Raw genomic sequence first — 16,554 nt, 5'->3', positions numbered from 1 at the left:
AATGGTGTTAAACTCTGTTTAATGTTCATTGCTTGGCACACTAGTTGCATGACATGTGAGACAAATTGAACACCATTGTCCGATATGATTCGGCGAGGAAATCCGAATCTAAGGAACACTTCGTCAATTAGTTTTGTGGAGCATTCTTGGGCGGTTGCTTTGATAAGTGGGAAGAGCTCGACCCATTTGGTAGAAGTATCTTCCACTATAAATATCCATTGTTCACCTTTTGGTGTTTCGGGTAATGGCCCAAATAAATCAATTGCTAGAACCTCAAATCTTTGATTGTAAGCTGGCGTCTGAACTAATCCAGCTGGTTTTTGATTGGTTGCCTTATATCTTTGACAATCAGGGCAATTTTTGACATAATTCTGGATGAATTGTCTCATACCGGGAAAATAATAAAGTCTTGATATTCTGTGAATAGTTCGTTCAAATACACTTAGGAGATCTTTAACGTGCTGTTCAAAGGTCTCTGACAATATGAAAATATCGTCCAGGTAAGCAAGAATTAAAACATGTGGAAGTCCGCCTCTAAATCGATCAATGAGCCGCTGGAACGTGGCTGGCGCATTTCGCAAGCCGAAGGGCATCACTAAGTAGCGGAACGTTCCAAAGGGGGTCACAAACGAGGTCTTATCTTGATCTTCCTGCCGAACTCGGACTTGATGATAACCCGCCCTCAAGTCAAGTGTTGACATATAGAATGTTTTTTTAGTGCAATGGAGTAAATCATCCATTCTGGGAAGCGGATAACTCACAGGCACCGTGATAGCGTTTAATGCCCGATAATCTACACACAGTCTTGTGCCTCCATCCTTTTTGGGCACAAGGACGACAGGTGCGAACCATGCTGATTCACACTCTTCAATAATCCCAGCTTCCAAGAGTTTGTTAAGTTCAATTTCAAGTTGAGCTTTTTTTGCAGGTGTCATACGACAAGGTGGAACAGATATAGGAGGATTATTTCCAGTATCTATTCTATGTTCTGCAAAGGGAGTGGGATCTCCCCCTAGAGCAAAAACATCTTGATTTACAGTGATTGTGTCAGAAAGAATTTTCTTTTGCTCATAAGATAGCATAGTTCCTTCGTTCTCTCTCAACATGGTTATGGCCAAAGCTTCGATGGTGGCGTCGTTAAATTCCACATTGTGTTGATCTTCAAATCGTAGTTCATGTTGATTGAAGTCGTCTTCTGCAAAGTACCAGCAACACTGTCCAAGGTTGATTGCTATATTTCCGGCTTGAAGGAAATCAATTCCAAGTAGAGTCTTATTGGCATCAGGCAAGCATACTAGCGTAGTGGGTATGGTACGGCCTTGTAGAAGTATGTCCACTGTAACAATCTTGGTGTCAAGAGTCTTAACACTGCCATCTGCTAATTTAATATTAGCCCTAGATGCAGTAAATGTTGCTCCTTTTTGATGTAGCGCTTTATACAAAGAGCTACTTGCAACACTCTGTTTTGCGGCCGTATCAATGATTCCTGAGCCATTGATAGAGACAGCCCATGATAGAGATGTTGAATAATGGTCGAGGCTGTGGTGACAGTTTCGCAACGTCGCCCTCTAAGCAGCAAAAATCAAGTGAAGAGGCACCACCAGAACACGTGGGACAGTTTGACTTGATGTATCCAGGTCGCTGACAACCAAAACAAGTAAGCTGATTTGGTCTATTAGTTCTAACAGAATTTTGAAAGCTACTTGGTTGAGAGGGGCTAGGAGAAGAAACCATATTTAAATGTTCCTGCGGCGCAGTGGATGAAGAAATTGCACTGGCTTTGGCAGTTCGTTTCTTGCGGCACTCGTCCTCTGTGTGTCCTAAGTATTTGCAAAATTTACATTTAGGTCGTTTGTCGTTAACTCGGTCACTATCTCGTTTGACTTCAAAGTGTTCCGAGAAGTGTTCACTGTAAGTCTCTTCAATTCCTCGACAATGCTTGAGCAGGTCATTAAAAGTCAAAACTTTATCACGCGGAACCCGTTCGCGAATACGTTTTTGTAAAAGTCCGTACACCATGTCTAGTTGAACTGACTCATTAAGAGTACCGGTTGGAAGCTGAGCCAGAAGTGACCTAGCTTTACAAATAAAAACGTCTGAAGGAGTCTTTGAATCTTGTTCATTAGCAAAAAGTTCACGATACACTAGATACGCGGGTTTTCTTGGACCAAACGTGATTTTCAATAGATTAATTGCATCATCCCAAGAATCTACAGAGTCTTTCACGCCTTGCCACCACGTAGCAGCAAAGTCATCTAACAACATAGACAGTCCGCGTAACGCGTTTGAATCGGACACTTTTGAGCAATCTTTGAAAGTTTCAACAGCATCGATGAAAGCGTTTACGTCACTGTTTTTATTACCGTTAAACCGAGATGAACATGTTGAAAAATTGCCATCACTCGCGGTTGGTAAAGGAACTGCACCAATTCGTGCAATAAGTTCTTGAAACTGTTCGTTGGATAATGTCACGTGATCCATGTCAAGGTCACTCGGAGGAAAATTATCTTCACTAGTCTCTTCTCGGCTTCGAAGCCAATACTTTACGGTTGGCGGTGGCAGATTGTCGAATTTTGAAGAACAATTCAATGACAAAACTTACCGCAGTAACTGCCTCTAGTTGTACACAAATGCTTCACTATTCATTAGCAAATAAAGCACGTAAAAGTTCAATGAAGCCGTGGATGAGTTTTTTTCTAAGAATTTTCGCGAGGTAGCAACGAAATGTTCTTGGAAATGTACATTCACGTTCACGGGACGTACACACGGAAAACGAAGAGTAACCAGATTTTCGCGACGAACGTTCGAGAGTCACAAAATGTCCGATTGAACTCGACAAAAACACCGTTAATTCCTGAAGTTTTCTTTAAAACTGCTGCAAGCCACAAGTTGGACGCCAATTTGTAAGAGAGGAGCGTTGACGATGAGTCAATTAAACACACCTTTCCCTTAACTAATATATTTTAAAATAGGTTCTTGCAAACAAGTAGAAAACAACGTATTGTATTATATATTGTGTATAAAGCTTTTCGCGGCGTAGTCGTAAACAGAATGCCCGAGAGCCGTGCGTAACTAACATAATCTGCACGCGCACTGGTGTTTTGTTGTAAGATTTCCAAATATGGACCGTCTGCCAGGCTGCTCTTCTGATTGGCCGCATTTAGGTTGCTGCGACCTTCAACAGCAAGTGGTGCGGCCTACTATGTTACGTTTAGGCCGGGTTTTGGAATTGGTTCTTACATATAGCATTTTCAAAACTATTCCAGTTTCATCGAGCAACATTAAAAGTTTCTTGTAAAATTTTCAAAGTGATCAGAAGGCTTTGGCACTTTGAAAATAATTTTAGAGGCTTTGGACAATTTCTGTAGTTACCCAAAAATACTCTCTGACATTTTTAAAGTGATTTTAGAGGTCTCTGATATTTCCATAGTCCTCTAAGATTTTCAAAATGACTGTAGTTTCACCTGACAAGATTATAAGTTTCTTGTAAAGTTTTCCAAAGGGGTCAGACGGCTTGGACATTTTAGAGGCTTTGGACAATTTTTGTAGTGGTTCAAATAGCCTTTGTGGCATTTTCAAAGTCTGACATTTTCACAGTCATAGCATTTTGAAAATAAATCTAGTCTCATCTCGCAATATTAAAAGTGTCTTGTAAATTGCTTTATTGTCATAGCGTAGAAATAAGAAAAACGAAAATTTTTATTAGTGTTGAGATGTATCTCATTAAATAGGTAAAATTGCTATGACACGGAAAATGATTTTTGAGGGAAAAATTTTAAATTTTTTTAGCAGCAATTTTTATGTCCCTACTTATGATTTTATCTTCAGACCCTTGAGCATGGAGCGAATCACTTCTAAAATCTTCAATGAAAAAGAGGGGCGTTTGGATAACACTTCATTTCAATAGTTTTAGATTATGCTCCCGTCTTTTAATTGGCAAGTTTTCGTTATTTATCAGGATCATCATGAGAACTGTATAAGAATATCTGATTTTGGCTAGTAACTCTCGAGTTCATACGTTACAAATTTACGAATTCCCAATTTTTGTGATAAATGGATAAACCGACACTTTCACTATATTTTCTTTTGTAGGAGAAGTTATGGAAGACTTAAATAAAACTTTTCTTGGTGAATACTAACCTGTAACTTAGAAGAGAATATTTGCCCAAATGTGAATTTTACCATCTTCACAACTGGTTATCTAAATTGGTTGTCACTTACAAAATTCATAACTAGTTTCAAGCAAGCCACACTGTATAGCGTCGATTGTCAAAATGTATCATTCAAAAGGCACCAAATCCTTGTTTTGCCAGGGCAAACCAACAAAAATGCCAAGAAACATAGTATATCCTAAACTATAAACTGCTAAAGTTGTGTATCGAAATTTATCGTTTTAGGTCAAATACATTACCAGGTGGCTTTTATTGCCCCATATTTCGAAATTAGCTTAGCTGCTTTGTCGCTGTTCCTTATACGGGTCACAGAAACTTTTTGAATTAACTTTCGTATGGCGGGCGGGACGGAGTCAAATTCTGGCGGTTAGATGGGAAGAAAATTAAATCAAGTTTACGTCGCGAGCTTCCTTTAAAATTAGCCTTCTAGCTACAAGGGTTAGAACTTCGAAAGAATAATGGCAAAGTCTTGTTCAGCGCCTTATAAAGTAATAACGAGGAGCGAAATAAAATTCAACTTTATCAGACGGTAAACAGTGAACCGATAGCAGTTAATCCTGAACACCATCCTTCAAGCTTATTGCTTTGTATAAGATTTTTCTTTTCAGTTTATCCAGAAAAACAAACTATTCGCGTGTCCTGACCCGCATTTGTTACAAATCATTCGTAGGGAGCGGCTTGCCTTCCCAGGAATAAATCAAATTAAAAGGGTCCGATTCTTTTTTCGACATTTCCTGTTTTCGAAGTAACTTGATAGTCAACGTTAAATGGACCTGAACGAAGACTTAATGATACTAAATCGTATAGGATTTTCTTTTTCTTCAAACTTTGACTTTCCGTGAAAATCGTTTGGATGTGTTATTTCTATTGTGTGGAAAGGTGGCCATATACGACAGTTCGACTATTTCGAGAACATCATTCATCACTACACTCATGTAATCTACTTGGATTGTAAATGATTTAAACTTCTTCGTTCGAAAAACGACGAGCTTTCTTCAATTGCTTGATTGTAATGCTATTTATTCCCCACTTGAACTCATAAAGAAATAGAAATTGAATTTGCTCAATTCGTGTTCTTCAACAGCCCACAGTCCACTGATTCATCTAATGATTTGATCTATTTGATGAATGCCTCCCCAGTATGATCACTCGAATCTTTTCCCATTTTTACCCCTAGGCACACCAAAAAGAATATCTAGGACACGACAAATCAAGTATTTAATACCCATATCTGAGTTTTCAGACTAACCTCAATATGCCTTATAAGCATTATATCACCTATTATGGAACAAACCATAATTTTCTAAAGTGAAAAGTATCCGCGTATTTCTTTATTGATAAGTTTTTACGATATGGTGGTTAGTAGCTACCATAAAGCTGAGGTCGAAGTTTCGGGCTCCATAGTTCCGAAATAAATGAAAGGATATAACTTATAGCAAAACACTTAAAAGGATGGAACAGAAAATAATAGCTGCGGCGCAGCAAAGGAATTTGATTTATAGTTCACCATCTTTCGTTAGGTTAAGTTACAGATATCTAGGGAGGACTTTCCTACGGGATCTCAAGTTTTCGCCTTGAATTTTATTGCTAGTTTTCAGACAGAAAATGAAGACAGATGACGGTATAAAGTCTGGTTCAGCTATTACCGGAGTTCGAATATTTTTCAGCGTACACTAGGTCATAAAATTTCGAACCAAACTCGGTCAAGCATATAATAGAACGCCTTGTCGGGGATTTCTTGACAAATACTAAAATGCGTTCGAAAGTCTATGTTTATATTTTCTGTTTTACGTACATGTACAAAATATGAGAAGTGATTTTGAAAAAAGTAGAAATAATTATTTCTTTAGAAGGTTGTCACTGTTGGCATTCAGAACAACTACTTTCTAGGCTTTAAGTTTTTTAATAAAGACCCCGTTTTTGTTTTGGACAACCTGTATAAATCAATTAATTTTGCCTAAATCGTAAAACTCCGAACTCAATTAATTTATTATTAAAACGCGTCATCCATACTCTGATCGTTTAAAAATAAATAAATGGAAAATAATCGACACTTTCATATTTGTGGCTTTTACGACAAATAAACCTTTAAAATAAAATTTAAATAATCCATATATGCATCAGTTCTGGATTTCCAATTATTAAATAAAATTTTCCTACTAAAAATAAGCGAAGAAATATAAATATAATTCAAATGTTGTCAAATCCATCTCTAATTGAAGTGGTCCTGAGCACGGTTGTAAAATAATGAAAATGATATTCGTATTTTATTTTATTTTGCGAACAATAAAATGGAAAACTTGTTTACACAGTTTACGGACCGGTAATTAATCATATATGTCATGAAACGTGTAAAAAACGCATAAAAACGTTTAGAAAATAAATCCAAATTACTTTTAAACCGCTTATTGTTACTTAAACTGAATAATTTCAAAGCCTTTGAGAACTAAACTGATTTTTTGTTATCATAAAATAGTATATTACATACTCAGGTGGAAAGTATTTGATTTCTGTCGAGAAATTAGGTAGTTGAACTTTATCTCGAGACAGAAATTAAACTTTCTACCGTGGTTTGTATACTATTTTATATACCTATAAGTTTTAATTCCAATTTCCCCTACTTTTTAACTTGTCTAAGTTGCCTTTAAACGAAACTTAGTGAAGGTAAGGGAAACGGACATAAGTAACCTGAACCTGAAGAAAACTTATTTTTTAATGCCAAAAAAAAAACTGCGACAAAAATATCAAATCAAAAACAAAAAATGTAATATGTAAATGTAATTTTTTGTTTTTGTCAACACATAATAATTACTACAACATAATTACTCATGGGGCAAATTATTAGAGTGATCGCCTCTTCCTAGACCAAAATCTTTTAGATTCCTTGCTAATGAATGTAATTTTTATGTTTTAAAGTAAAATATTTAATAGATATAATATATATTCTTGTGGCTATGGTGAACAGAAGTTTTACTATTTTAGAGCAAATATAAATACATTAGAAAGTTATAACATTCTCAAACCACTGCAGCTCATCATTCTTCAACATTGATTTTGTAATGTTTTTTCATAACTATACCTAATTTATTAAGTAACAAAGAGAAAGAAAATGTTGATATTACAAGCTTATTCTGGCTGTTAGGGTGAAGACCGTTTGTACTCTGTTGGAGAAAAGAACGTTTCTTCCATAAATATTCAGTCCGAACTAAACAAGAAAAATAATACGTAATGGAAAACATTTAAAAACTATAATTACATAATTAAAATTGTTCATGAAGTAAAGCATTATTGAACTTGAATTACATACATAATTTCTAAACTTCCTTTTATTAACTAATGTTTTTAGTAGAATATCTATACTTATTATTATTTTTCAATTTTAGTGTGCTTAAATAATGGTGCATACAAACATGCATACAGACATCCGTGTATACAGCAATTCGGTGGAAAACATCAAATAAAAATACAAATTTTAATGAAATATGCTTGATATCAATAAATCACGTTATTTGTAAATGTTGTAGACAAGTTTCTAAGACTTTTGTGCTTTTAATTAAAAACTCTTTTTCAAGATACTTATTTACTGAAAGTTTTCTCAAAAAAACATCCATTCAGTGTAAGTATTTCAATTTAAAGTTTCCTACACCTGATAACTAAAAACTGGTAGAACTTCGTTGAAATTACACCTAAGGCTGTCATCCTTGGACGCACTTAGCTGACTTTGCTCCCCTATAAAAACTGTGGAGATAGCTGCAAGGGTAAATGGAGATTTATAAAGGACCGTGTTTTTTCTTTATTAGATTTATTAGAACTTATACTCTTCCACTTTGCGAGAAAGAAAGAAGCAATAAATTACTAGCGGAACAAAACTTGTGGACAATGTGTTTCTAGTGAAGCTTGAAGCAAAACAGGTCCTTCTAGCCAAAGTTTTAATCGAAATACTACAAGTTTTCTTCAACCTGTTCACATTAACAAAAGCATAACAATACAAACCTTGCATTGTACGCATTCTCGTCCAGACTTGCGAACATCCTGGTGCAACATCTCATCCAGTTTAAACTGACTGAATAAAATGTACATATACAATGTAAATGAACTATATTTACCTATTTTAGAAAGAAAATTGTAATTTAAGACTGTGAAATGTTTTGTTTGGTGACACTGAGTGATGGGATGGCTGTAAAATCCAAAATTCAACAGAAACACTGTGTATACTGCGTGCAGTATATTAAAATCCGTTTTGGTGAGCCAGTTTTGGCCTACCAGGTCATCTTCAGCATCTAAATCTGTCAAATCTAAGAGACCACATCGCATGGACCCAAAACTCCATCCACAGGTTTTGTAGAGAGAAACTTAGGCTAAAATTGTTAGATACATTACACGTCACATTCACCATTAACTACTTAACACCGCAATTGATTAAACATTTTTAAAATAAGCTAAAATTAACCAGCAACTCAGATCTCATATCCTGATATTTTGCATTAATTGTATTTATTTTTTGATCTGATTGTTTGTTGTTTTCAACAGGTTGGTTTATATAAACTATAGTCGTTACTGTCTGTAGTTTTCTTTTTTCAAAGTAAACGGGTAGTTACTAAGACAATGACAATATGATACTTTAGTTTGCTGTGCAGTACATTAGCTAGTCTAGTTGCTAGTAGGTATAGTTGATTGGAGATAAAGAGAACTACTCCAATTACCGAACCATAGCTCTGATCAACTATAGGAGCAAAATAATGCTATATGTGACGCTTTAAACTCTTTCTTTTAAATAGTCTTTGGTGCAGGAAAAGGTCAACGGGAGTAGAAAACGAGGCAGATTTGAAGTCAGTAAAATAATGTATGTAAAGAAAATAGCAGGTGAAGATGGTGTCAGAAAGCTCAAGTCCGGAACTAGTGGAAGAAATTAGAATGGTTATATGTTCAGGAATGGACGAGAAGTGGCTGAGGAAGAAGAAGAATGCTTAGAATACCCTTAGAACAAATAAGTCAATCCTATAGTAGCTAAAAATAAATCCTGAAGACAAAATTCTGTCAATTATACAAAGACGTATTCTCAAATATTTTGATTATGTTGTAAGAAAGGATGGAATGGAGAAGCTAGTCATTCAGGGCAAAGTCGAAGGAAGAAGAATTACGAAGTACCACTCCGGTTCATTCATTGGCCAAATCAAAACCTTAACAAATATGCTAATGGATGGAAATGAGGCGTCCTTCAAATGGAACGACAGAAGAGATAGTAGCTAGTAAAAAGAACTGCGTAGCTAAATGTATTCATATTGAAAAATCTGCGGCAGTTTTGATAAACTGCCAAACTGGGCGTCTTGATGTTCAAAGGGTTCTACTCCTATAACTTTCTCCAATAAGTTTCTGTTCGTTAACTGATACTTCTGGGTTTTGGGAACACACACATTAAAATATGTATCGTAATCACACATCATCTAAAAAAATCGTACTTATCCACAAAAAATAAACAAAGCGACAATCAAACATCTCTCATATTAAACTAATATTACGATTTCCTTTGTGATGATTCATAACTAACGACGTAAAATTATTGCTGTAATTTTTTCAAAAATTATCGAATTACCGTTTATTAATACAATTTTGCTCCATACCATAGTTGAGTGGAAGGAACAATTCAAATAAACTGTTTTTTTTTGGAACAGAAATTAACTACAATAAAACCGAACGTTTTGTGATGCACCTAAACTCATTCCATATGGTAGATAATATAAACAGAACGTTGCCAGAAATTCTCTCGAAAACACATCGTTACACAACGAAAGTTTATTATTAAAAACGTCTTATCTAATTATAACAAAATATGCGTCGTTTCATTTGCCCAGTGCTAAAACGAGATGTTTACAAGTTAAGTAAGACGCTTATCTACGACCTGTGAATTATTATAAATGATGTTTTCGTTGTTTCCGTTTTTACAATGTTTTCAACTTCGCTTGCTACGTCGGCGGAATAAACAATTACCGTTTAGACTTTCTCGATATTTCTGTTATTATAGCAGAGTTTATAAACACTGCGTAGTAATATCCAGTTTTTCCGCTTATTACGAATGACGATTATTTTTTTTATGATCATCGTTTTAACCTGTTAAATAAAATTATTGCAATAAAAATATACAGTGCATTTATGTCACTTAAAAACAAGTCCATTACTTTTCTATGCTATGTTATATTCCCACGCTTATTCCCTATGAACATTTATTTACAATTAAATAACATCAATCTTGATGAATGGCATAAATTGGAAATGTTTGAAGAAACCCTCCAAAAGTGAAATCAACAAACCGTTTTTTGGAGAACATAACACCTTGTGGAACTTATAGTCATTTCTGGCTCTATGATAATCGTCATTGCTGCCGGCGTATGCTGTTGCTGTTCCAAGTATTGCTGCAGTTGTAAATGGATACCGATTATTGGAAGATTCCTGCCTGAAAAGAAAGTGCTCTACCAGTTGACGTCACATAACCCACAATTCCTCTATCTTCAATAGTAACATTTTTATACATTCAAATGCACCAGAAGAAGTGTTGCAACAGTTTAGACGAGACGGAGAACCCAGTGAGCTACTACCCTTAAACTCCAGCCTCCCAGTGATCACCATGACTTCAATCTCGACCAGAGTACCAGCCAGGACTACAAAAATCAAAAATCACCTTGATCAGAGACATCTAGTTTTACTTACCTATATTCTTTATTTGTGCTATTGTTATTTTTAATCACTATTTTTAGTGGGTTAGTTACCTATCTATCTTACTTATCTACATTATGTTATTTTATGGTATTATTTTTAATCATTATTTTTATATGTTTGTCATATTCTTAATTTTATTGTATTGTATTACTTGTTCAACAACATCAAACCTAACAACTAGCCAACCAATGCTAACTGGAAAAGAATGGATATAAAACCACTTTTGCTACTACCTACGTCATAGTCATGTCAAGTTTGTTTAGTTTAAATTGTAAAATTCCAATATTGAAGTGGTTTGAAAATAAATAAAGCGTGTTATACGACCAAATTCTGCTTTTATTTATTTTTCTTCAGTTGATACGTTCATCACTTGATTATTATTTGAAAATAAATACTAATTACTTAAAAATACTTGTGATGAAGAGTCTAAATACCACAGTTAAACAGCTTGAAACAAAGCCTGAAAATAAATTACGTCTCTAAAGATAGCATTGTATATCTGTCAAATCCTTCACTAAAAAAACAAAAAATTTTTGAAACGTCGACATTTCATAAGTTTAATGGACTTTTAATGGATGATAAAAGACCATAAATTAAGGGGTGCTTCGTTTGATTATGACGAGTTATTACAGTTTAAATGTTTCAGTTATTAGGTAAAAATGTTGTGAATCATAAACCTTGAACTTTTAGCACAAGCCAATTTAAAGTTATAATAAAAATCAAACAACGGTTGAGTGATTTTTACAAAATAATGAGAAACTGTAAGGTTTATACGTATTAAACCTAACAAAATTATTATTTATTTTCAATGTAGATTTTGAAAATAAAGTAAATTACTAGGTATTTCGTTTGCAAAAAAACAACTTTGATACATTTTTTTCTTTCTGGAATAACTTCCTTTTGTGAAACTGTACAAAATAAATTTACATTAGCATTAAATAAAATACGTTATCAGTTATCAGTTTAACAAAAAAATAAACAATTAGTCGTTATTGTTTAGAACAGTTGTTTGAACAAGTAGATAAAATAATTAATGTGTGTGAGTTCAGATAGGTCACGTAAGCAAAACCCATATCATAAACACGGATATACATTATTATTATCAAATTCTTGATAAAAAAGAAATATATCAAATTAAGTGTTGCGAACAAGAATGTTATGAATAAAGTAGTGTAGTGTGCGAATCGTTATCAATGTTTTAAATTAAATACAAAATTGAACGTTGCTGTTTTCAAATATGCTGAAAAAGCTCTGAAAATCTTTTTACTCCTTTCTTAGGATCAGCGCTTTGAGCTGAGCATGGTACCATCACAGACCATCAGCTCTTGCTCTCATTAGGAAACTTTTAAGTAAATTGATGACGCCATCTTGTACCAGGAATCACTATTTTCACAACTTCATGAGTATCCTCCGACGTTACAAAACTATTGTATATCTTTTAATTAACCTACATCAGGAAGTTGTTTTATGGTTTATTGTAAAGCTTTTGTACCTTATTTTAAGCATAGTTAGCCTATTTCAAATATCACTTTTAGTGTGAATTTCTTTGTTCCCAAGTTGCGTCACAGAAGAATAAAAGCATGTTCAGAGAAGATTGAAACAAAACAGTTGTCTTTGTCAGTCCCAAAACGATAATAAATAGTCAGGAACAGTCGAGTGTTAAATCATTAGTTTTAAGACTTTTTTCTTGGGAAAAATTGAGAACCTGCTAAAATGTAGGACTTAACAAAATAAAACAGTGCATCCCTTAACAAAAACGTTTACGATATGAAGGATTTGATCATTTGTATAAGGATTTAATGATTCAGACTGCTTTTTTGAATATACAAGGTGCCATAAATTCGTGTGTTGGTTAAATTATGGAAAAATTGCCCAATTTTAAGTTTAATAAATAATATGCCGTTATTATTTCCGGAAGTATCCACAGAAAACCGCAATTATGAAAATTAGTTTTTTTGTTATTTGATAAAATAAGTGAGAATGATACTTTTTCATTTTTAACCTCTACAACGTGGCTAGAATATTTTTGGATACCATCATCAACTTCATTTCTTCATTTTCGAATAGAGCTATTTTTCCTTATTATGGTGTTCAAATTTGCAATTTTGAGGAAATAACAAAAATTATGTTTTTATTGTTGATAAGCTAAAAGTTTAAAGTACATAGGTGGTATTTAACCAAATCTGTATTTCTAACACTGCTTCCAAGATTCCCATAGTGCCCTGGGACACTGTATAAACTATACTCGAAAAATGCTTTGTTATTTCATTATTAGACTGTTAAAATCTTTTAATTATTAAATTACTTTTTTATTACTGAAATCAACTTTTCTTTAAACTGTCTACAAACCCTGACTTACAAATTAAGCAAAATCAACAAAAAAAATTAGGTAGCAATGTAGCATTTTCGAGTCTTTAAAACCCTGTATTATACAAAAAACTCAGACACTCTGTATACTACCGAATCGAAAAAAGCCCTGTAAATCAATGAATAATTTAAAACTATACTCTACTTCTTAATATTTTCTAAAATGTTTAGTTTTTCTTTTCTTTGTATATGTAGAAATAAATGAACTAATTGTGAGGAAACCCTGCTATTTTATTATAATACAGGGAGTTCTCAGTGGTTGTTTCAATGGAACACCATGTATATTTTTATATTGTTTAAGTCATATTGATTATAAGATTTGTGATATGAATGATACATAAAAAATTTCTATTTTTAAAATTCATAAAACAAAGTATTGGTCTTTGAGTAACATGGCATGGATGATTTCTACCTTACTTTTTAACAAACTAATTCAAAATGACATTTATGGAAGTTTTTATTAAATTTTGAAATCTGTGGAAAAAATATCCTGGTTTGAATTTAAGTTGTAAATTGAAAAACATGAAAATATAAAAATTTATAAGGCACAGAACAACTTGTATTCAAGTTAGTTGTGCTCTAAAATATGGTCACCATGCACTTCAAAACAGTTAAAGTTAAGTTAACAACTTGATATAATAAAAAAAAACTTACCCCATGTATCTGGTAATTAACCAAAAAATCTGGTCACCTTGTATACTTACCTGTTAGTAGTTATTTGGAACTAGGCTCAACGCAATAGTTCAACGAATTTCTTTTTGTATAAATTTGGTGGGGTTTTAAAACCCCGGGAAAAGAAAGGAAAAAGGAATAGGATAGGGAAACAGAGAGAGATATAAAAAATGCAACAATATCAACAAAATGCAAATTAATTTGAAACAATCACTATCAGTTCATTCAACATTTGTCATTAAGAACTTAAAAATTTGCAAATAATGTGAATAATTAAATAATAATTGTTTCAATTACAGGACAGTTAATAAGTATAGGTTTTCTTTTTAAAGTCATAGATATTTAAAACCATTATTGTTCACAACATATTTATGACTTTAAAATTACAGGCTTTAAGAAATAAGGATTTATAATTTTGGATAACAGGACAGGTTAATCAGGTAAGGTATCACAGATAAAGGGATGGAGATGAGGCAAAAAAATTACACTTAAATTTAGAAATGAATTACCAAAGTCAACTTATGAGATCTGAGATTCTAAAACTTAAATTACTTAAGTTCCAACTATTAGCAAATTCTAATTCCCCATGAACAATTTAAAAAATTAAAATAATTTCTGTTTTTTTAAATCATATAAAAAATAGAATACTATGAAAGGAAAAATCATATGAATTAGAACTTCTAACAACTGAACAAAATAATATACTCTAATTTGGAGTGTAAATAGTACAATATTGCACCTCACACATTGAAGATAATTGTGTATAGCTAAGGAACTCCATTAATAGCACAATTACTTAACTAAATTAAAGCCAACTGTATGTTAACAAAATTTTAAAGGATATTTTACTTCACAGTTACTAAATGTTTAAACACTGATAAGACAATCTGGGTGAGTTTAGGTGATACTAATTTGTACTTTTTATAACAAAATATGCGCCATAATTGACGTATTTTTCAGTATTCATAACAGATGAGCACTCAAGCAGCAAAACTGTGTTGATAGATAAAATAATGTTTTTTTTTTAAAAAAAAACATCTACTAACATATATTAATACTATAAAAATGACTAGACAAATATCATCTCTAGCCTCAAACAAGATCTTCAGTATTTTCTCCTTAAAAATCAGTACATGCCCAAAGGCAGGAGAAGATATTGAAGAAAAAGTTTGGTTTCTTTTTTATTGGCATGGATTGTTTAGAGCCATCAGCCAGAATGCTCATTCATTAAGCTGTCATTAATGTTACTTACTCACATAATGGTTTATCACACAAAAATTTGAGCATTGCTCCCATTACAACTCAAAATTATACTCTTAAGATTGTTTAACAGTAAAACAAAAATCACATTCAGAAACAGATTAGATTTTTTTTTTTCGTCAATCACTACCTCTACAAATACCTAAAACTAGAGAGCAATCACAGCTTGGTAGAGCGATTGCATATCACAGGGCGGCTGAACAGGACAAATAATCTCAGAAACTTTGCACATTTCAAAGTTTGCCTACAATATAAAAACACTATTGTGTTGAAATTAGGCCCACACTTAAACCTAATAGTTTAAATATTGTCGTGTTCACTCGCTACCAATGTAAAGCTACTATTGACATGTCTTGGACATATCCAATCATAAAAATATAGAATATATAAAGATAAAATGTCTTTTTGTATTTGGGTTACCCAATGTTACATGAAAATCACCCCCAGATCAGGCTTGCACTTTGAGCAACAACTTAAGCTGTTGAGTAAAGTCATGGTGATCAAAAGCTGAGGGAACACTCATGGCAGGGAAAGGTAACACCATGGCGAGTCTATTACTTTTCATCCAGTGCTGTGGTGGCAAAGGAAGTGTTGAAGCAGATGGAGGCTCAGTAAACTTACACCCTGCATAATAGCCAGCTACTAGTCCTGGTGATGATCTAGGACTAGATTGGGGTACAGGTGACCTTGGTGGGGAACTTTTTACTGGCGACTGCTTTGGTTGTAATATAGGTCCAGCCTGTTTATTGTTAGTGGGTGAACCATTGACACTTTGCTTTGGTAGGGTCTTGGCCCCTCGCAATTTACCATGGCCAACAATTTTCCCGTCGACGTCAGTTCTCTTTGTCATCGCCATTGTGAATATAGAAAGATGACCGTAAACAAGTCGACGGAATCGGTAATAGTAGTAAAGTCTTTATATACGTCTATTGTTATACTACTGTGAGATTGACTTAAAAATCTATTATCACAAGCCAAGATCATGAATTTTGCGTTTAAAAACTGCCTTCTCAGGTACGGGCGTACGACGCAGATTCCGCTTTCACAAAATGGACGACTTTTCCAACATCCACAACAAAGAACAGCTGAACTTCGCCATATGTGACTTCGCAAATCAGGACTAATGCAACACTTCTCCTATTCTGAATGGCACAAATAATGAAGTTCACTCACCCTAGTTCGTCCGAAATAGCTTTTGAACGCAAATTTCACTTAAATTCAACATCAGACATCACCTTGGCTCTACACACCTAAACACTTCCATATCTAATCGATCAAAAAACGCTTTCGTCCTCGGTTAAAAAGGCTGGGGATGGCGAAACCGTGAAACGTCATACGTCATTCTCGCTTGTGACGTGAAAAGTAATAC

The 16,554-nt window shown here is 33.7% G+C and overlaps 1 protein-coding gene and 1 long non-coding RNA gene across 2 annotated transcripts; both read right to left on the bottom strand.

Annotated features, from left to right (window-relative positions):
- Positions 1-9,952: 9,952 nt before the first annotated feature.
- On the bottom strand, positions 9,953-10,863 carry LOC145730073 (uncharacterized). The gene is made up of 2 exons (XR_014178533.1): positions 10,700-10,863; positions 9,953-10,623 (listed from the first exon to the last, which is right to left on the bottom strand). It is a non-coding gene; the product is annotated as an uncharacterized LOC145730073 (long non-coding RNA).
- Positions 10,864-14,020: 3,157 nt separating this feature from the next.
- Positions 14,021-16,550, bottom strand: LOC145730072 (uncharacterized). Its single transcript, XM_081981062.1, has one exon. The coding sequence runs from the start codon at positions 16,039-16,041 to the stop codon at positions 15,634-15,636; it is 408 nt and encodes a 135-aa protein (XP_081837188.1). The 5' UTR covers positions 16,042-16,550; the 3' UTR covers positions 14,021-15,633.
- Positions 16,551-16,554: the final 4 nt, after the last annotated feature.

This window comes from Ips typographus, linkage group LG6, assembly GCF_016097725.1.
Source record: "Ips typographus isolate SLU linkage group LG6, UJ_Ityp_2.0, whole genome shotgun sequence".
Lineage (NCBI taxonomy): Eukaryota > Metazoa > Arthropoda > Insecta > Coleoptera > Curculionidae > Ips > Ips typographus.
This window is presented reverse-complemented; position numbering and strand designations above follow the sequence as displayed.